The 15,506-nt window shown below is 34.0% G+C and overlaps 2 protein-coding genes across 3 annotated transcripts; one reads left to right on the top strand and one right to left on the bottom strand.

Annotated features, from left to right (window-relative positions):
- The first annotated feature begins 1,315 nt into the window (after nt 1-1,315).
- Nucleotides 1,316-6,773, top strand: LOC107031924 (1-acyl-sn-glycerol-3-phosphate acyltransferase 2-like). 2 transcript variants are annotated; one of them, XM_015233435.2, is made up of 11 exons: nt 1,316-1,545; nt 1,813-1,935; nt 2,793-2,832; nt 2,930-3,003; nt 3,261-3,320; nt 3,812-3,889; nt 4,097-4,255; nt 4,475-4,600; nt 4,869-4,961; nt 5,072-5,158; nt 5,581-6,773. In XM_015233435.2, exons 1-11 carry the CDS (start codon nt 1,465-1,467, stop codon nt 5,806-5,808), a joined length of 1,149 nt encoding a protein of 382 aa, XP_015088921.1. In that variant the 5' UTR covers nt 1,316-1,464; the 3' UTR covers nt 5,809-6,773. The 2 variants fall into 2 exon arrangements, with proteins under 2 accessions (XP_015088921.1, XP_027768319.1); XM_027912518.1 differs by lacking the exons at nt 1,316-1,545; nt 1,813-1,935 and adding an exon at nt 1,965-2,467.
- A 4,614-nt stretch (nt 6,774-11,387) lies between these two features.
- Nucleotides 11,388-15,213, bottom strand: LOC107002724 (chaperone protein dnaJ 6-like). The gene is made up of 8 exons (XM_015200872.2): nt 14,915-15,213; nt 13,684-13,782; nt 13,492-13,593; nt 12,533-12,592; nt 12,344-12,450; nt 12,174-12,256; nt 11,830-11,920; nt 11,388-11,741 (listed from the first exon to the last, which is right to left on the bottom strand). Exons 1-8 carry the CDS (start codon nt 15,047-15,049, stop codon nt 11,546-11,548), a joined length of 873 nt encoding a protein of 290 aa, XP_015056358.1. The 5' UTR covers nt 15,050-15,213; the 3' UTR covers nt 11,388-11,545.
- Nucleotides 15,214-15,506: the final 293 nt, after the last annotated feature.

The raw sequence follows: 15,506 nt of genomic DNA, 5'->3' as shown, positions 1-15,506 counted from the left end.
CTTGTTTAAACTGAAAATTCAAGAAATAATGAGTAAAATGACTTATAATAATTAAAATAATATGATAAAATTATAATTCATTTATTGTTTCTTTAAGAATACGTCAAATACAATACTCACGTGGTTATAAATATCGCATTAAGAATAAGTAGGTAAGTCATTAATATTCGTATGACTTTTAATTGCATTTAAAGATAAATAGATAAGTCGTTGAGTATTATTTTCGTCTATTTTTAATTGTTATATTTTTTTTTTTGGTATTATTTGGCAATAGTTTATATTTTTAGAGTCAAATTAGAAAAATTTTTACTAACATTTTAAGATGTATTTTTTCATCATATAATATGCAAAAAGTTGCAGTTTATAGTACTTTTCATATAGTTTTAGAATATCTAATTTTTTTGTTTAAAATATAGAATTTACGTGATCTAATTTAACTTTAAAAATTAGTCAAATTGACTTTTGAAAAGCGCAACATGACAAATAATACCGGAACGTGATCTAATTTAACTTTGAAATTAAGTCAAATTGACTTTTGAAAAGCGCAACATGACAAACAATACCGGAACGTGATCTAATTTAACTTTGAAAATTAGTCAAATTGACTTTTGAAAAGCGCAACATGACAAACAATATCGGACGTAGGAAATATTTTTTTTAAGTCAAATAATAACAATTTTAACTAACGTTTTATTATGTATTTTCATCATATTGGTATACAAAAAATTGAAATTTATAAATTTTTTTATAATTTTTGAATATTTAATTTTTTATTTAAATATCAAATTTAATTTAACTTTAAAATTAATTTACTTTACGTTCGAGAAAGATTAAAAAATGGACAAAAATGAGCACTAAATATTAAAAGTGTATTTTTTTAGGGACTAGCAAAAAAAGAGTGAGATATTTCAATGGAGACAATATTCATTGTGATTTCTTTGAAGTTTGTGCAGCTTGTTTGGATGATTATTTGATGATATATTTTATTTTTATCACGTTTTAGTTTAAATATAATAATTTTTAATTTATTTTAAATTTTCTTGTATAGTTAATTTCATTATTAGATATGGATAATAAGTCATATTTTGCATAATGATTCATTTATTGTGTAGTGTTGTCATTTTTACATTTTATTTTATCTTTTATCATAATTATAACTTGTATCTTATTTTTTGTATTTATCCTTTTAAATTATTAATATGCTATATTATATAACTATAAAGGAATGATGAATCTCGACTAAATCTAAATTATTGCTGAAGAGTTTCATATCAAGATAAATTATATCAAGAAGACCCAAATACGAGGAGTCTTATTAAAAATGAAAAAGTATTTACTGTTCAACGCGATACTATATAATACCATATATATATATATTAGCCAAGAATATGTAACATGCAAAAGATTTATCATCTTCATTTCACCATTTTCAGTCATTGAGTATCCCTTCATTCAGATCTCAATATGGCTATTGCAGCAGCAGCTGTAATCGTCCCTATGGGCATCATATTCTTCATCTCTGGCCTCTTCATCAATCTCATACAGGTATACCTTCAAAACCCTCACTTGGGTTTTTTTCCCCTTTTCTTGTTTTGCTTCTTTTTTGTGTGTGAATTTTTGGAAGTTTTGCATGATTTTTCTTATGGGGTTTCTCAATTTCAAGTAAAAATGAAGTCTTTTGCTTATTTATCTATGATTAGTTAAGTTTTATGGTAAATGTAGTACAGAATTAGCTCTGTTTGTAAGTTTATTTTGCTATTTTGTTGAATGAAACATTGGTGAAATGGATTTTGATATGGTGTTGAATTCCAGGCTGCTTGCTTCGTCTTAATAAGGCCATTTTCGAAGAACATATACAGGAGGATTAATAGAATTTTTGCAGAACTTTTATGGCTGGAGCTTGTTTGGTTAGTTGATTGGCGGGCTGGTGTCGAGGTAATTCGTTTTGGATATTATATATGTTTATGTTATTTCGATATGTTTATCAGTGAGTTCATTTGTTAATATGCACAATAACAACATACATTATGTAATTCCACAATGGGGCTTGGGGAGGATAGAATGTACACAGACGTTATCCATATCTTTGTGGTGTAGAGGAGCTGTTTCCGAATGTAAATGTAAAAAGTTACAGTCTTGGCATGTAAACCAATTGCCCAAATAACTAGAAGCTTCGTTCTTTAACATTATTGGCCTGTCCTACTGGATTTTTACTCATTGTGTAGCATTTGATATGAAAGTTATAGTGAAATTTGATATTACAAATCAAGAACCTTTACTAGATGGGAATGAGGACTTGAATTATGGATAAGGATTTGCTAAGATAGTTTCTTTTTCTGTTCCATGCTGCTATGATGATTATTTTCTCAATAATTCGCGATCCCAAAAAAGTATAGGAGAACAACAAGAGATATTAAAATTGAAGCTAAGCAAGCATGACAGTGTTGTGAAGGTTACCAATATGCAGGTAACTAACTATGTACGATAGATCCATAATTTAATCTCATTGATATATTTGTGTGCACTGCCATTAGATTCATTATGTTCCTTGCATTGTGGCTGTTTCCATGTTCTTAATATTTTTTGAGGTTCTCGTTGCTTTCGTGTCACACTTAACCCTCTGTATTTATTTATCAAAACTCTGGGTTGATCTCCTGGGAAAATGGCAAAGGTTCAACTGATTTGAGATAAGATGGGGAATATCACATACTTTTGATTTGCTTTCTATCAGTTTCTTCTTATGTTTGCCACATGATACTTCTTTTCTCGTTGACGAGTTAATCTGGTTGCAGATTAAACTGTACATGGACCCAGAGACTTTTAGATTAATGGGTAAGTTGGATTCCATTTTCCATTTTCTACTCTACTGGTATTTTGCCAAGTTTCTTCAAGTAGTGCTTATTCTTGCTGTACTGGTTGATCTTTCCAGGTAAAGAACATGCCTTGCTGATAGCAAATCACAGAAGTGACATTGATTGGCTTGTTGGGTGGGTCTTAGCTCAGGTTTGGACAACTATAATCACTGTTCGGTAATCTATTATGTCAGAACCCTTGAGCAAACTATGCAAATGTATCCCTGTGATACTTTTATATCCAACTCCATTATACGTTTTTGTTATGGATTTTTAACTTGAAATTAGCTAGTAATTTTAGAGGAACTTTACTTTTATTGCTTGATGGAGATGTGGCCTTTCAGGAGATTACTAATAAATATTATCAATTGGCTTCTGTTTGTTGATTCTTGAATCCTTCAATTGCAGCGATCCAGTTGCCTTGGTAGCGCATTAGCTGTTATGAAGAAATCTTCAAAATTCCTTCCTGTAAGTTCTTTGAGTGTATCTTTTTCTTTCTTTTGATCAGTTAAGTGTTTGGAGTGAATGTTATATATATTTCCACTCTCCTTTTGACCGAAAGCTACTTGCTATCCATTTCTCTCTAAATCTTAGTGTAGAACAGTGCTCAGTTCCCATATCATCCTGCAATTGTTTTGTGATTCTGGAAGAGTAATGGCTTTGTTGTGTTTTTGGAGTTCTTTAAGTTCATGTGCATAAAATGGAGTAAGAAAATCGCTTACAACAACAACAAAATACCCTGTGTAATCTCACAAAGTGGGGTCTCAGGATGGTACGGTGTATATAGAACTTACCCTGCCTTGAGGGTATCCGCATTTATTTGAATATGGTGGTATATTGTAAACAGGAAGTTAGCACTTTTCTCTTGTTTTGGTTTGTGACCGCTCCTAAACACTTTTTAACTATTTTTCTTTTACTCAGTCTCTTTACTAAGGTCACCAATCTTATTCATTATGCAGGTACTTGGTTGGTCAATGTGGTTTTCCGAGTACCTATTCCTTGAAAGAAGCTGGGCCAAGGATGAAAACACGATAAAGGTATAGTTAAGCCCGATCGATTTAGTCATTCGTTGCACAGTTAAACATACTTGAGCATCTTTGTATCCAAATACTTTCAATACTACAAAATGCATAACTAGATTTACATTTCTCTATAGTTTGGCTTGTTGATGAGTGTCCAGGATCTGTTGTCTTTGTTGATTTATAACTAATTGTAATTTGACACTTACGGGGTCAAATTTGCAGTCAGGTCTTCAACGACTACGAGATTACCCTCAACCTTTCTGGCTGGCACTTTTCGTTGAAGGCACTCGCTTTACACAGGCCAAGCTTTTGGCTGCTCAAGAATATGCAACCTCAGCAGGGCTACCTGTTCCGAAAAATGTGTTAATTCCTCGTACCAAGGTGAGCACCAAACGTTACCTTCTTTTCCCAACTAAATCATATTTGAAGTAGAGTTTGTATATTGTATCATTACTAGGCTGATGCTTACACAAATCATCAAGAGATTCTCTTTAAGTTTGTAATGGATCCTAAAGTTGGTAGTGTTGTCACATATTGCCTTGCTAGCTATTATGAGATTGTGTTAAAGAAAACAAATGTTTATTTATTTGGTAATTTCAGGGATTTGTCGCAGCAGTCAGTCATATGCGCTCATTTGTTCCAGCTATTTATGATGTTACATTTGCCATGCCTAAAAGCTCACCAGCGCCAACAATGTTGCGTATCTTCAAGGGTCAATCTTCTGTGGTAATCAAAACTATCAATAACTTGGAATTCTGGTATCATATCAAACAATCCGCAAGTCATTTATTGCTTCAGTATAACAAGTTATAACTGTGTTGGCACTATGTTAATCTGAATGAGTCTGTTCATTCATTGTTAATTAATCGACGACTTGATTGTTAGTTTCATGCTTATGAGTTGGGGAACGATTAGGACGTAAGTATAGGCTCATTAAGATAGCAAGAGGAAAGGTGTTATGTTTAGTTTCAATGTTTTATTTGTTATGGTGCAGGTTCATGTGCACATCAAACGCCATGAGATGAAAGATCTACCAGAAAATGATGAAGCCACTGCTCAATGGTGTAGAGATATCTTTCTAGCAAAGGTTACCTCTCTTTCATGTTGAATCTACATAGGAAACGTCTACTGTATCTCGAGAACCTAGTGTTTAGATGGACATTATATAAACCGTTTCTCGTTTAATCTTGTCACCAGGACAAACTGCTGGACAAACATATTGCTGAAGACACCTTCGGAGAACAACAGCTGCAGAATGTTGGCCGCCCAGTGAAATCCTTCCTGGTAAGAAACATGCTAGCTAAGCTAGATAAATCCTTCCTACATCTCTTTCTTTCTTGTGACAATCAAGAAATCTCGAGGGTTGGTGCACGATTTGAAACTTGGTGGATATTAGGTTTCCCTATCTATCTTCTCTACTTAAACGTGTACCTAACTCACACATCACACCAGAGGCAGATGTTTGAATACCGACACCAGGTTGATCTGCACCCAGTACATTCATTCAACGCAGATCACAAAACAGTAGATATGGACCATAACTTCAAATATCAAAACTCATACAACTTAAATCCTGGATCCGCCTCTGCTTCATGACAGGCACCTAACCTAATCCACACATCATATTTTGACGCTCTTATCGCTAGACCACATTTAACTTCTTTTATTTCTCCAGCAAACTAATTTGATCTTTTCCAAAATAACAGGTTATTGCATCTTGGGCATGTATTGTCTTATTTGGTGCTATAAAATTCATACACTCAACAGCATTACTGTCTTCATGGAAGGGTGTTGCAATTTCAGCTGCACTGTTGGCTGTTGTTACACTACTTATGCAAATCTTGATTAGATTTTCTCAGTCAGAACGCTCAACACAAGCCAAGCCAAGTACTGTTAATCAGCATTCAACAAATGGACAACAAAAACAACACTAACACACATTTCTTCACATCTGAAACAGAGATTACACCTGCAAATTTATAGCATTTTAGTCCTTCATCAGAAACAGATTATGCAGAGCAAGTTACACGTTCCATTTCAAATAGTTAAAAGGGTAAATCTATCGTAATATTAGCCTTATGCATGTAGTTTCTTACTTTTGATATTTATAGTCTATTCTGTTTCAGTTACAGCGTTAATTTTTTTGTTACTATACTCTATACTGTTTTCCTTAATAATAATAATAATAGACATGTTCTCTACTCTGTTGTGTTTCTTACTTCGATAACTATTTTGATTTGCTATACTCGTAAAATTTTTAACAGATAATTGATAAATAAGTTTATTTCAATTACAAAGAATGAAAATTTTATAGAATTAAATCAAGGAATAGTAATTAAATTCAAGCATGAAAGCATCTCAGAAATTCACAATCGTCTTCAAATTCAATGCTTCAACAAAGCGACGAGAGAGATGAGCAAAGACATTCCAATAACAGCACCAGAAACTGGCAAAGAGAATCCAGCTCCGGCATTCGGCGACGGAGCCGGTGACATTTCAGGCACTTGTGCAGAGACAGCGATGGCGGCGAAAATCACAGCGAGGACGAAAGTCATGAAGATGCTAACTTGCGCCATTTTCGATTAATCTAACAAAATACAGAATTAAGCTGAATCAGAGGAATTTTTTAATTGCTGTTGGAGATTTATGGAAGGAGTGAAGAGTATTTATAGGTAGTGAATCGAGGAAAATGAGGGCGGAGAAGCGGACACGTTGTTGAAAGAGTCCAACTCAGATCAGTGTTGGACGGCGGCGGACGGTGGTGCTAATGATTGGAGGAGATCGTGGGCGGTGGCTGATTAGGTTCTGTTTGGCACATGGTTGTTGACCTATTCATGTTCTATGCTGAATAATGTCATTGAGCCATTTGGTTCACTTAATAATTAATTATTTACACATAGTTAGGTGGGCGTGGTAATATGGTATATATTAAAATATGGTCAAATTCATTGGTGATTTTTTAAATTTGACATAAATTTTTACTTAGACGCCTCAATTAGGCGATGTTCATTTCAGACACCTCATGTAGGGTTCTGTTGTGTCATTTTGACATTTTTTGCTGACATGTCAAAGTGAATGTGATACACTCGATAATAGCGCGTGAAAGACTTAATTCAGTTGTTTTTTATTTTATTTTCTCTTCTTCTTTTCCATTTTTCAAGCCACCACCCCTTATCTTTTTTTCAAGCTTAAATTCCTTCAATGGAGGTCAAAAATTTTATTCAAATTCGTTTTTAAGTCATTTTCTTCTTCTTCATTGTATTACTTATCTGAATCTACCATCACCTCCCTCCATTTTTTGTCGGAAAAATGGATACCAACGCCCATATTTCATATTTATTCTCTCCTTTCTTCCTCTCCCTCTTTTCTTTCCAAAAAACAATACTAAAACAAAAGAAGATGAATAAATATGAAAAATAGTAAAGGAAAAAAATATTTTTTTTTGAAAAAGCACAAAAGAATTTTTGAGTGTAATGAAATAAGAGATTTTGTCAGAATAATATTTTAAATTATTTACGAAATTGATTTTGTAATTATTTTTAACTGAAAATAACACATGTAATTATTTAATTGATTGTTTGTCACGTCATCAACAAGTGTATTACACTCTCTTTTAGTAATTTGTTTATTGTCAGAAAAGTGTCAAAATGACACAACAGAACCCTAAATGAGGTGTCTAAAATGAATATCGCTAAATTGAGGTGTCTACGTGAAAATTGGTGCCAAGTTTAAGGGGTCAACGATGGGTTTGGTCATTGAAATATCATAAGATATTGATTTTTCTAGCTGATTTTGATATTACGATATTTGATGTGGTATATGATATAAATGTTCGGAAGTTAAAATTTTGACAATTCTATTTTGATTGAAATGTATTTGTATTATAATTGATTAACAAAAACAATTGTTTGTACTTCATTGTATGTGTGTGTGTGTGTGTATATATATATATATATATAATATAATGTGTTACTATGATACAATTGAGACCTTTTTTTAAGGAAAACTTTCATATATAGTCATTTAAAAATAATCTAATTACTCTTCATAGCTATAGTTTGATAATTACAATTCGTAGCTAAATGTTATATGGAGGAGAGAGACGAGTGAGACTGGAAGAGAGAGGGGGAAAAGAGCGAGAGAAAGGTGAAATGTATATGTATATTATACATATGTATTTGTATATATGACAAAAGAAATTCGGAGAGGGAGGAGAGAGGCAAGCGAGAGAGGGCAGAGAGTGGGAGAGGTGAATTGTATATGTATAATTGCATATTATACATATGCATTTGTATATATGGCAAGCGAGATTAGGAGAGGGAGGAGAGAGGTGAATTATATGTATATAATTGTATATTATACATATGCATTTGTATATATGGCAAGCGAGATTGGGAGAGAGAGGGAAATGCGAGCGAGATTGAGAGAGGGAGGAGAGAGGCGAGCGAGATCCAGAGAGGGAGGAGAGAGGCGAGCAGAGAGGGCAGAGAGTGGGAGAGAAATAAATTGTATATGTATATAGGTTAAGTAATTGTATATTATACATATGCTTTTGTATATCATGATGAATTATACATATACAAACGTGACTAATTATACAAACCCGAAATCAGTCCCCGTAATTAATGTATAATGTTAGTCGCAAGTGATAATTATACCGAACTATAACTATGATGAGTAATCAAATAATATAAATTTGCTTACCGCGTAATTCTCTCTTTTTTTTTTTAAATTATCAAAATAATACACTATTATACGAGTATATATTAGTTGAAGTTAAGCATATTATGGTTACCAATTTACCATACCATAAAATACCGAAATCGAACTTCAATATACTAAACCATGCCGAATTAAAATACCGATACATGTTTTAAAAATTGAATATCAAAATTACGATATCCCAATTACGATATCCCGTATTTTATCATATCATACCCACCCCTAGGCATAATACATAGAAAAATATTCAAATTTGGCTTTTTACGGACAAGTAAACACAATCGACACACCGCTAAAATTGACATCAGATAACTGAAGTAGACTTTATTCATTTGAAACACTTTAATGCCCGCTATGTCATTTTGACATTGATGAGAACTATGAGATTATATAATCTGATATTTAACAACATACTGATTCAATATATAATCTGATTTCCATGTTTCCATCTACGCTAGTCATAGAATGTTGAAGTAGTGTACCAATTGGCAAAGACCTTAAAATTTGATTATTTACCTTCCATCTCTCTCGACGTGTCTATTAGCATCACACCTGTAAATTCTTCAGGATCATCGTCTTCACGATGTTAAATAGGGATGTAATCGAAGAGCTCATAAGGGGAATTACACATTTGGTTTCACAAACAAGTGACTGAAATAGGAGCACATAGCTGCACAAGAAGTGAAGAATCTAACAGCCGGGATGTCAAGGGAAGAAGCCACCCCAGCAGCCCATAATTGCTTGACACCATGTATTAACAAGTCTGGTTTTTGAGTTTCCAAGATGTTGAGCAGATTTGGTTTAGCCATTTAGAGAGCTTTTCGAAAGGCTGAATGGAGATGGAGTGGGAGGCCATTAATTGTATGATAGTGAAGGGGGAAGCTCTTGCAAGACTGGTAAATTGGAGTTCCACAAGATATAAAGAAGAACAACAGCTTTCTGGGATTCTTGTTCTGATGAAACTTAGGTTAATAGGTGAAGAACATAGGTCAACCAAGAAACCTCTATCCACGAGCTTTTTGGCTAGCTCGAGAAACGGAGAGATATGACCATACACCAGCCATGGAAACAAGAAAACCTTCTACTTAATAGATTCTGGACACATGATCGTGTATTCGTGCAGGAGCACATAGTGTGAGTTCTCAATGCTTACAAGGCTCAGATGAATATGGCAATAAATAGGATATAAGGCTGAGCTCTCAATGCTTACAAGTCATTATCTCTATAAGCATTACATTGTTTAATATGTCAGATAGTTTGTGAACTTGTCTCTAATGTTGCTATATTATATACATTGTTTAAAGTTTCTAATCTTCTTATTCCTCAAGAACACAAGTTGATCTAAAATAATGTTTCCTTTAAACTGCAAGAAACATTATAAGTTCTAGCTACAGGACTCCAATGAAACTTCCTTCGAGTTTCCCTAATTGGCGTTTAGTACCTACATTGAAGCTCGACTAATCTAGATAACTTCTTTACATACTCCTCTGTTCTATGTGTACCAATTACATGAAAATTAGCTTTGTTTTATCCTTCATGTTTCACCATGTAGCTGAGTTTTGCTCTAATTACCCAAAAGAACAGCTCAAAGCCTTGTTTTTCTTTAGTTTTCGCCTTTACAGGTTGTTAATTTCCAGATTATATAAACTATAAATGTACTTTTTTCAGGTATAATCACCTTCTTAAATAACAGAATAATCACTTGCAATAGAGCATGAAAAAAAACAAATGGAAATAAAGAACCAATTTTTATACTCGAAAACAAAATTTTATAATCAGAAAATATATACTGCCAATAGATCAATCTCAATACATACGGAAAACACCTAAATCCATAACAAAATCAATAAACACTGGTCTCACAACTGAAAAAAAAACACACAATCACCACTAAATCAAAATTCTAATGCCTGAAGATAGCAGCAACACATAGAATGAGAGAAGTTCCAACTAACACACTGGAAGTCGGCAAGGAGAAAGCCGCACCGGCGTCAGGTGCCGGGGCTGGAGCTAATCCTAATTCCTGAGCCGAAGTTTCAGTCATAGCTGAGAAAAGAGCAACGATGAATACAACGAAGAAAACGTTGATAATGCTAGATCGAGCCATTTGATAAACAGATTTAGTAGGAGAAAGTGACCGGAGATTGATCGGCGAATGAGTGTAGAAATGAAGAAAATTAGGGTTCAGATGTGTGGAAATGGATCTGAAGAGTTAGTGAATTTATAGAGGGGGGAAAGGAAACAGCTGGCGACAGAATATTGACAAGTGTAGTTTACCAAACGAAAGATATTAAACAGCTGGGGAATGTGAAAGCTGTAAAGTTCAGCATAACCTATTATTTGTTCACATTAACTGCTGCTAATCATTTTAGGCTCTCCATTATTTTGGAATCAAGACTCTTAATCATATTTTGGAACCTAAATAATTTAAATTTTCACTAGGTAAGACTTTATTAAAAGGTAAAGTATCTTTATAAGGATTTTTAATTAATTTAGATTCGTATTATGAGAAGCTCAGACTAGAATTTAAAATTAAATGTGAAAAAATCTTATTTCAATAATCGTCATAATATCTTTCCATTTTTGCCAGCCATTACACCTAAAAAGGTGAATTAGGCGGCCTAATAAACAATTTTCCCAAAAAGAACTTTAAATCATGATATACTTTTCCTAGAATTTGCGTTCCTTACTCATGTAATTAACTTGTCTATTTTTATTTGTGTTTAGTCAATGAATTAGTTCATCTGTCAACTGAATTAAGAGCTTAGTCTAAAAGTTAAAGTGTATGATGTTTTAAGCAAAGTAGATATACGATTAGCAATTATCTTTAGAGACTTGTATTCATTGCAGCAAAGAAGCAAAACCTAATACATAATGGCTAAGTACAAGAAAACACAGCATAAACAACATTTTGCAGCATGGTGTAGAGGTTTTGCATTATATAAAAATTTACTTTCGCTTAGATTGCCTTTTACCCTCCAGTCTTCTTCGAGCAGCTTCGAATTCTTCCTCACTTGGCTCTGTCGCTGATGGATCCCCACCGTATTTGCTAGCCAAAGATGAAAACATAGAATTCATTTTGCCCCTCCGTTCATTTTGTCGCTGAGAAATGATAGCAAACAAATCGTCTGGTTCTTTCTTTGATCTGCAACATTTCAATTTCTCCGATTACAATAATATAGCACTTTCAGAGTTTCAGTTAGTGATGCATTGTATGATATAAGATGACTCACTTTTGTCTACGTTTCAATGGGCTTGTAGGCGGTTTTGTTTCAGACACTTCCTTTGCCCATTTCTCATATGCTTTGGTTGACTTTATATCCCCTGTCAACGCAAAAATACAAGTGTCGATCACTTCCTAGTGAAGAAAGAAACAAAGTTTTACGAGGGAAGGCTTTGTGCAACCTCAATAACAACTATTGCTAAAGGAGAAAAGGGAACAGGAACTTAATGCAGAAAACAGTTGGCTAAACACGTTCAGATCAAACCGACACATCTATTCCATAACTGTAAGGGCATCATAGAGGACGAATTGTGATGTTTACGGATACTTAATATGATGGAAGTTAAACTCTACCTGCTGCTATAGCTTCATCCAGCATATCTTTGAAGCGATGTGAATCTAATTTGACATCAGAGCAAATCATGGAGCAAAAGAGCCTGCAGAAGATTCCATATTATGTGGCTACCTAGAAATCAAAGTATTAGAGAGGAAAGAGCATATTGCATCTCACTTTCAGCTCATACCTCTTCATTTTACCCTTATACTTCTTGTATAGATCAATCAAGTCTGTCCTCTCCGACTCAGATCCTCTATAATTAGCTTCAAACTTGTCAATATCCGCCTCGGTTATCTGAAAAAGACATGTAGGTTCCTCCAATGTTAAGAGTGTCTACTACTCAATTAATGAAGTGGAGTAATTAGTTAACTGTTACCTTTGGATGCATAGCTCGGAAAAACTCCTTCAAGTTATCAACGACATCTCCTGCCAAGTCCTGTTAAAAGGCAGATGACAATAAGAACCTTTTTTTCTAGATAGGTACCAGTTAGGTGAACCCAATTAGTATTTCAGCCAAAAAGACCATTCTATTATCTATTCTCGAATACATATTGAAAAGCTTGTTTACTATCGCTGCAATTTAAGAATCTCGATATATAAGAGTGATATTACAAAGAGTTAGACATCAGTTATACTTGTATACAAGCTAGATCAACATAAAATGACACCATACATGCATGTCTACTGTAACATTAACCTTGTTGTGCACAGTGTGAAAGACTAAACCTATGTGAAAAAGATATGCATAACACACACAGCCAAACATTATGTTTAATTCAAGGAAAGGGAGAGGAAGTTGATTTATTTCCCCAAGGGAAGATGGTCATCCTTACCCTTTGTTTGGTATACACCACAAAGGAAGTTAATCATGTCTCCTTACTCCTTCCGTTCCCTAACATGGAGGGGCCAAATAGCACTCCCCCTTTCTTTTACAATCCAGAAGAAATGAAGTCAAACAGCACAGGACTAATTCCTTTTGTTCACCCTCACTTGCCCCCTCCTTTTCACCTTGACAATAGTAGGTTGAGATAAAGAATTGGCTCGAATATTAGTTTCTAGAGAAAACTGTATGGTCAGATTTCAGCTCTACTTCTAGCAGAGTTGATACCCCCCAAACCCAGCTCAACAGTAATCTTCAGAAACCATTTCATGATAGAAACAACATTTTGGCTCACTGTCAAAACAATGAAACAACCTTTTTACTACTATGCACCATCATATGCAAAAGGCACAAGTAAGAAGTTCCAACATACTGAAGACACAAGAATTTCCAAAATGTCATCAAAGTTTGCAAAGATCACAGGAAGAAAAAAAGGAATCACAGCAATGACTCACAGCATCATCTACACTGCCAGTCTGATCATAAAGAGCTCGTTTCTCCTCATCTCCAAGAATTGATATCACCTTTTGCAACTGCTGAAATTTCTCTTTTGCTTCCTATAATGTAAATTTAAGATAGTTCATCTTCAAATTAGCTTATGTATACAACAACTAGGGCAAAACATACTCAATCATATAGCCATTTACCTCATCATCAGGATTCTTATCAGGATGAAGACGCAGAGCCAGCTTGTAATATGCCTTCTTTATTTCCTGCTGGGATGCTGTTGTTTCAACCCCAAGAATCTGCAAAGTAGATGCCTTGTTAGTATTGCATCTCTTCCTTGAACAAATTAAACCGCAAACTGCAGTAACTTAACACCAAAAAGAAAAGAGTGCACTTAGTCTGTGGAAACATCTCTGAAACCATTATTCCATGGGCTCTACTTGTGAAAGTTTATTTATATGAGTTCATTAGTAAGCATATCACATGTCTCAGTCAATTTAGAACTATTCTACAGTTATGCATGCCAGTATTTACATAGTATATATAGAGGGAATTTATCTTAGAATTCTCCAATCAAATCTGTTTCATATATATTTCTTTTTGCATACTGTAAAGCAATAGCAATTAATACCCCCCATATCCAACAAGACATCCAAAATTTGGCAGTTTGCACAAAAATCCACGTAAGGAGTCACTAGCCGGTGCAGCGGTGCTCAATCATTACAACAATGAACTCAATGATCTTTAAGGGAAAATGCAGCACTAAGACTTCACTAGTTGGCACTTCACATGCTTCAGATAGTTCAACATTCTTTGTACAGCTACAAAGAAATCAACTTGGCAGTATATATGCAAAATAAATACATGAATATACATATCTACAAAGGGAGTTTATCCTAAAGTTTTCCAGTCTAATTCGCATGATAGATTTTTCTTCTTGTATAGTTCTTTTATAAACTATATAAACCAAAGGATTTGCTTTTATGCTATTTGTACACTAATGTTATTCAATTAAACCCCCTTTCCACACACACTTAAGCTCCACCACTGAGTAAAGTTCATAAGAAATTTGAAGCGTTTTCACATCAAAAACATATTGATCAACTTGTTAGCCAATCTCATTCAATACAAGTACAAACACAACATTCTTCAGGGTCAAATAAAGAGGGCAAATTGGTACAGATCTTCAACATCGGGTTATATCAACTCAAAACACTACACTTACTTGGAAAACCCCAATCATGATAAATCTAGAATAAAATTGAAATACAGACATAAACCAAAATCATACACTAAGACAAACTTCATATCTGCTACATGCACATACAAACATATATATATATAATTTCAACTAAAATTACTAGATCCAACTCCATAAGGTTTAAAAAATCGCTTGAAATCATCAACTTCAGAAAGGAAAATTACAAGTACCTCATAAAGACTCTTTTCGCTAGAAGAAGATCCGTTCATATTCTCTTCATTTTCATTCATTTCAACGTCATCGGAATCGGCGTCTTCTTCAAAATTCTCCACCGGAACCCTAGCCTTCTTCTTTCCCTTTCCCATACGACAAATCTGAAGATACTTACACTACTTGAGCACGCAAAAGCAATCGACAATTCGCAATTTGAATGCAATTTTGCTAATTTACTTGCAAATCAGGCCTTTATAAAGGGGAAGGATTCCCGCCATTTGATCCTCAAGGCCTTCGAGTTCCCGCCAGGGTACACTAGAGATTTATGACGGTTAAGATCTTGGCCACGCGAGGTATAATACTTTAGAATCGTTCGATTAGTTTGAGTGTGAAATATTTTTCGGAGATATATTTGATGTTTAACAATATATATAACAATAACATATTTAGTATACGTGCGAGAACGAAATACTCCCTCCATTTCAGAATAAATAATCTATTTTTCCTCCGTTTTAGAATGAATGACCTATTTTGACTTGGCATGAAGTTTAAGAGTATAAAGAAGATTTTTGTATGTTGTTGGTGTTGTCCTAAATTAAATTTTAGGTT

Source organism: Solanum pennellii, chromosome 10, assembly GCF_001406875.1.
Source record: "Solanum pennellii chromosome 10, SPENNV200".
Classification (NCBI taxonomy): Eukaryota; Viridiplantae; Streptophyta; class Magnoliopsida; order Solanales; family Solanaceae; genus Solanum; species Solanum pennellii.
The sequence above is the reverse complement of the archived record's forward strand: the minus strand, read 5'-3'. Positions and strand labels throughout refer to the sequence as shown.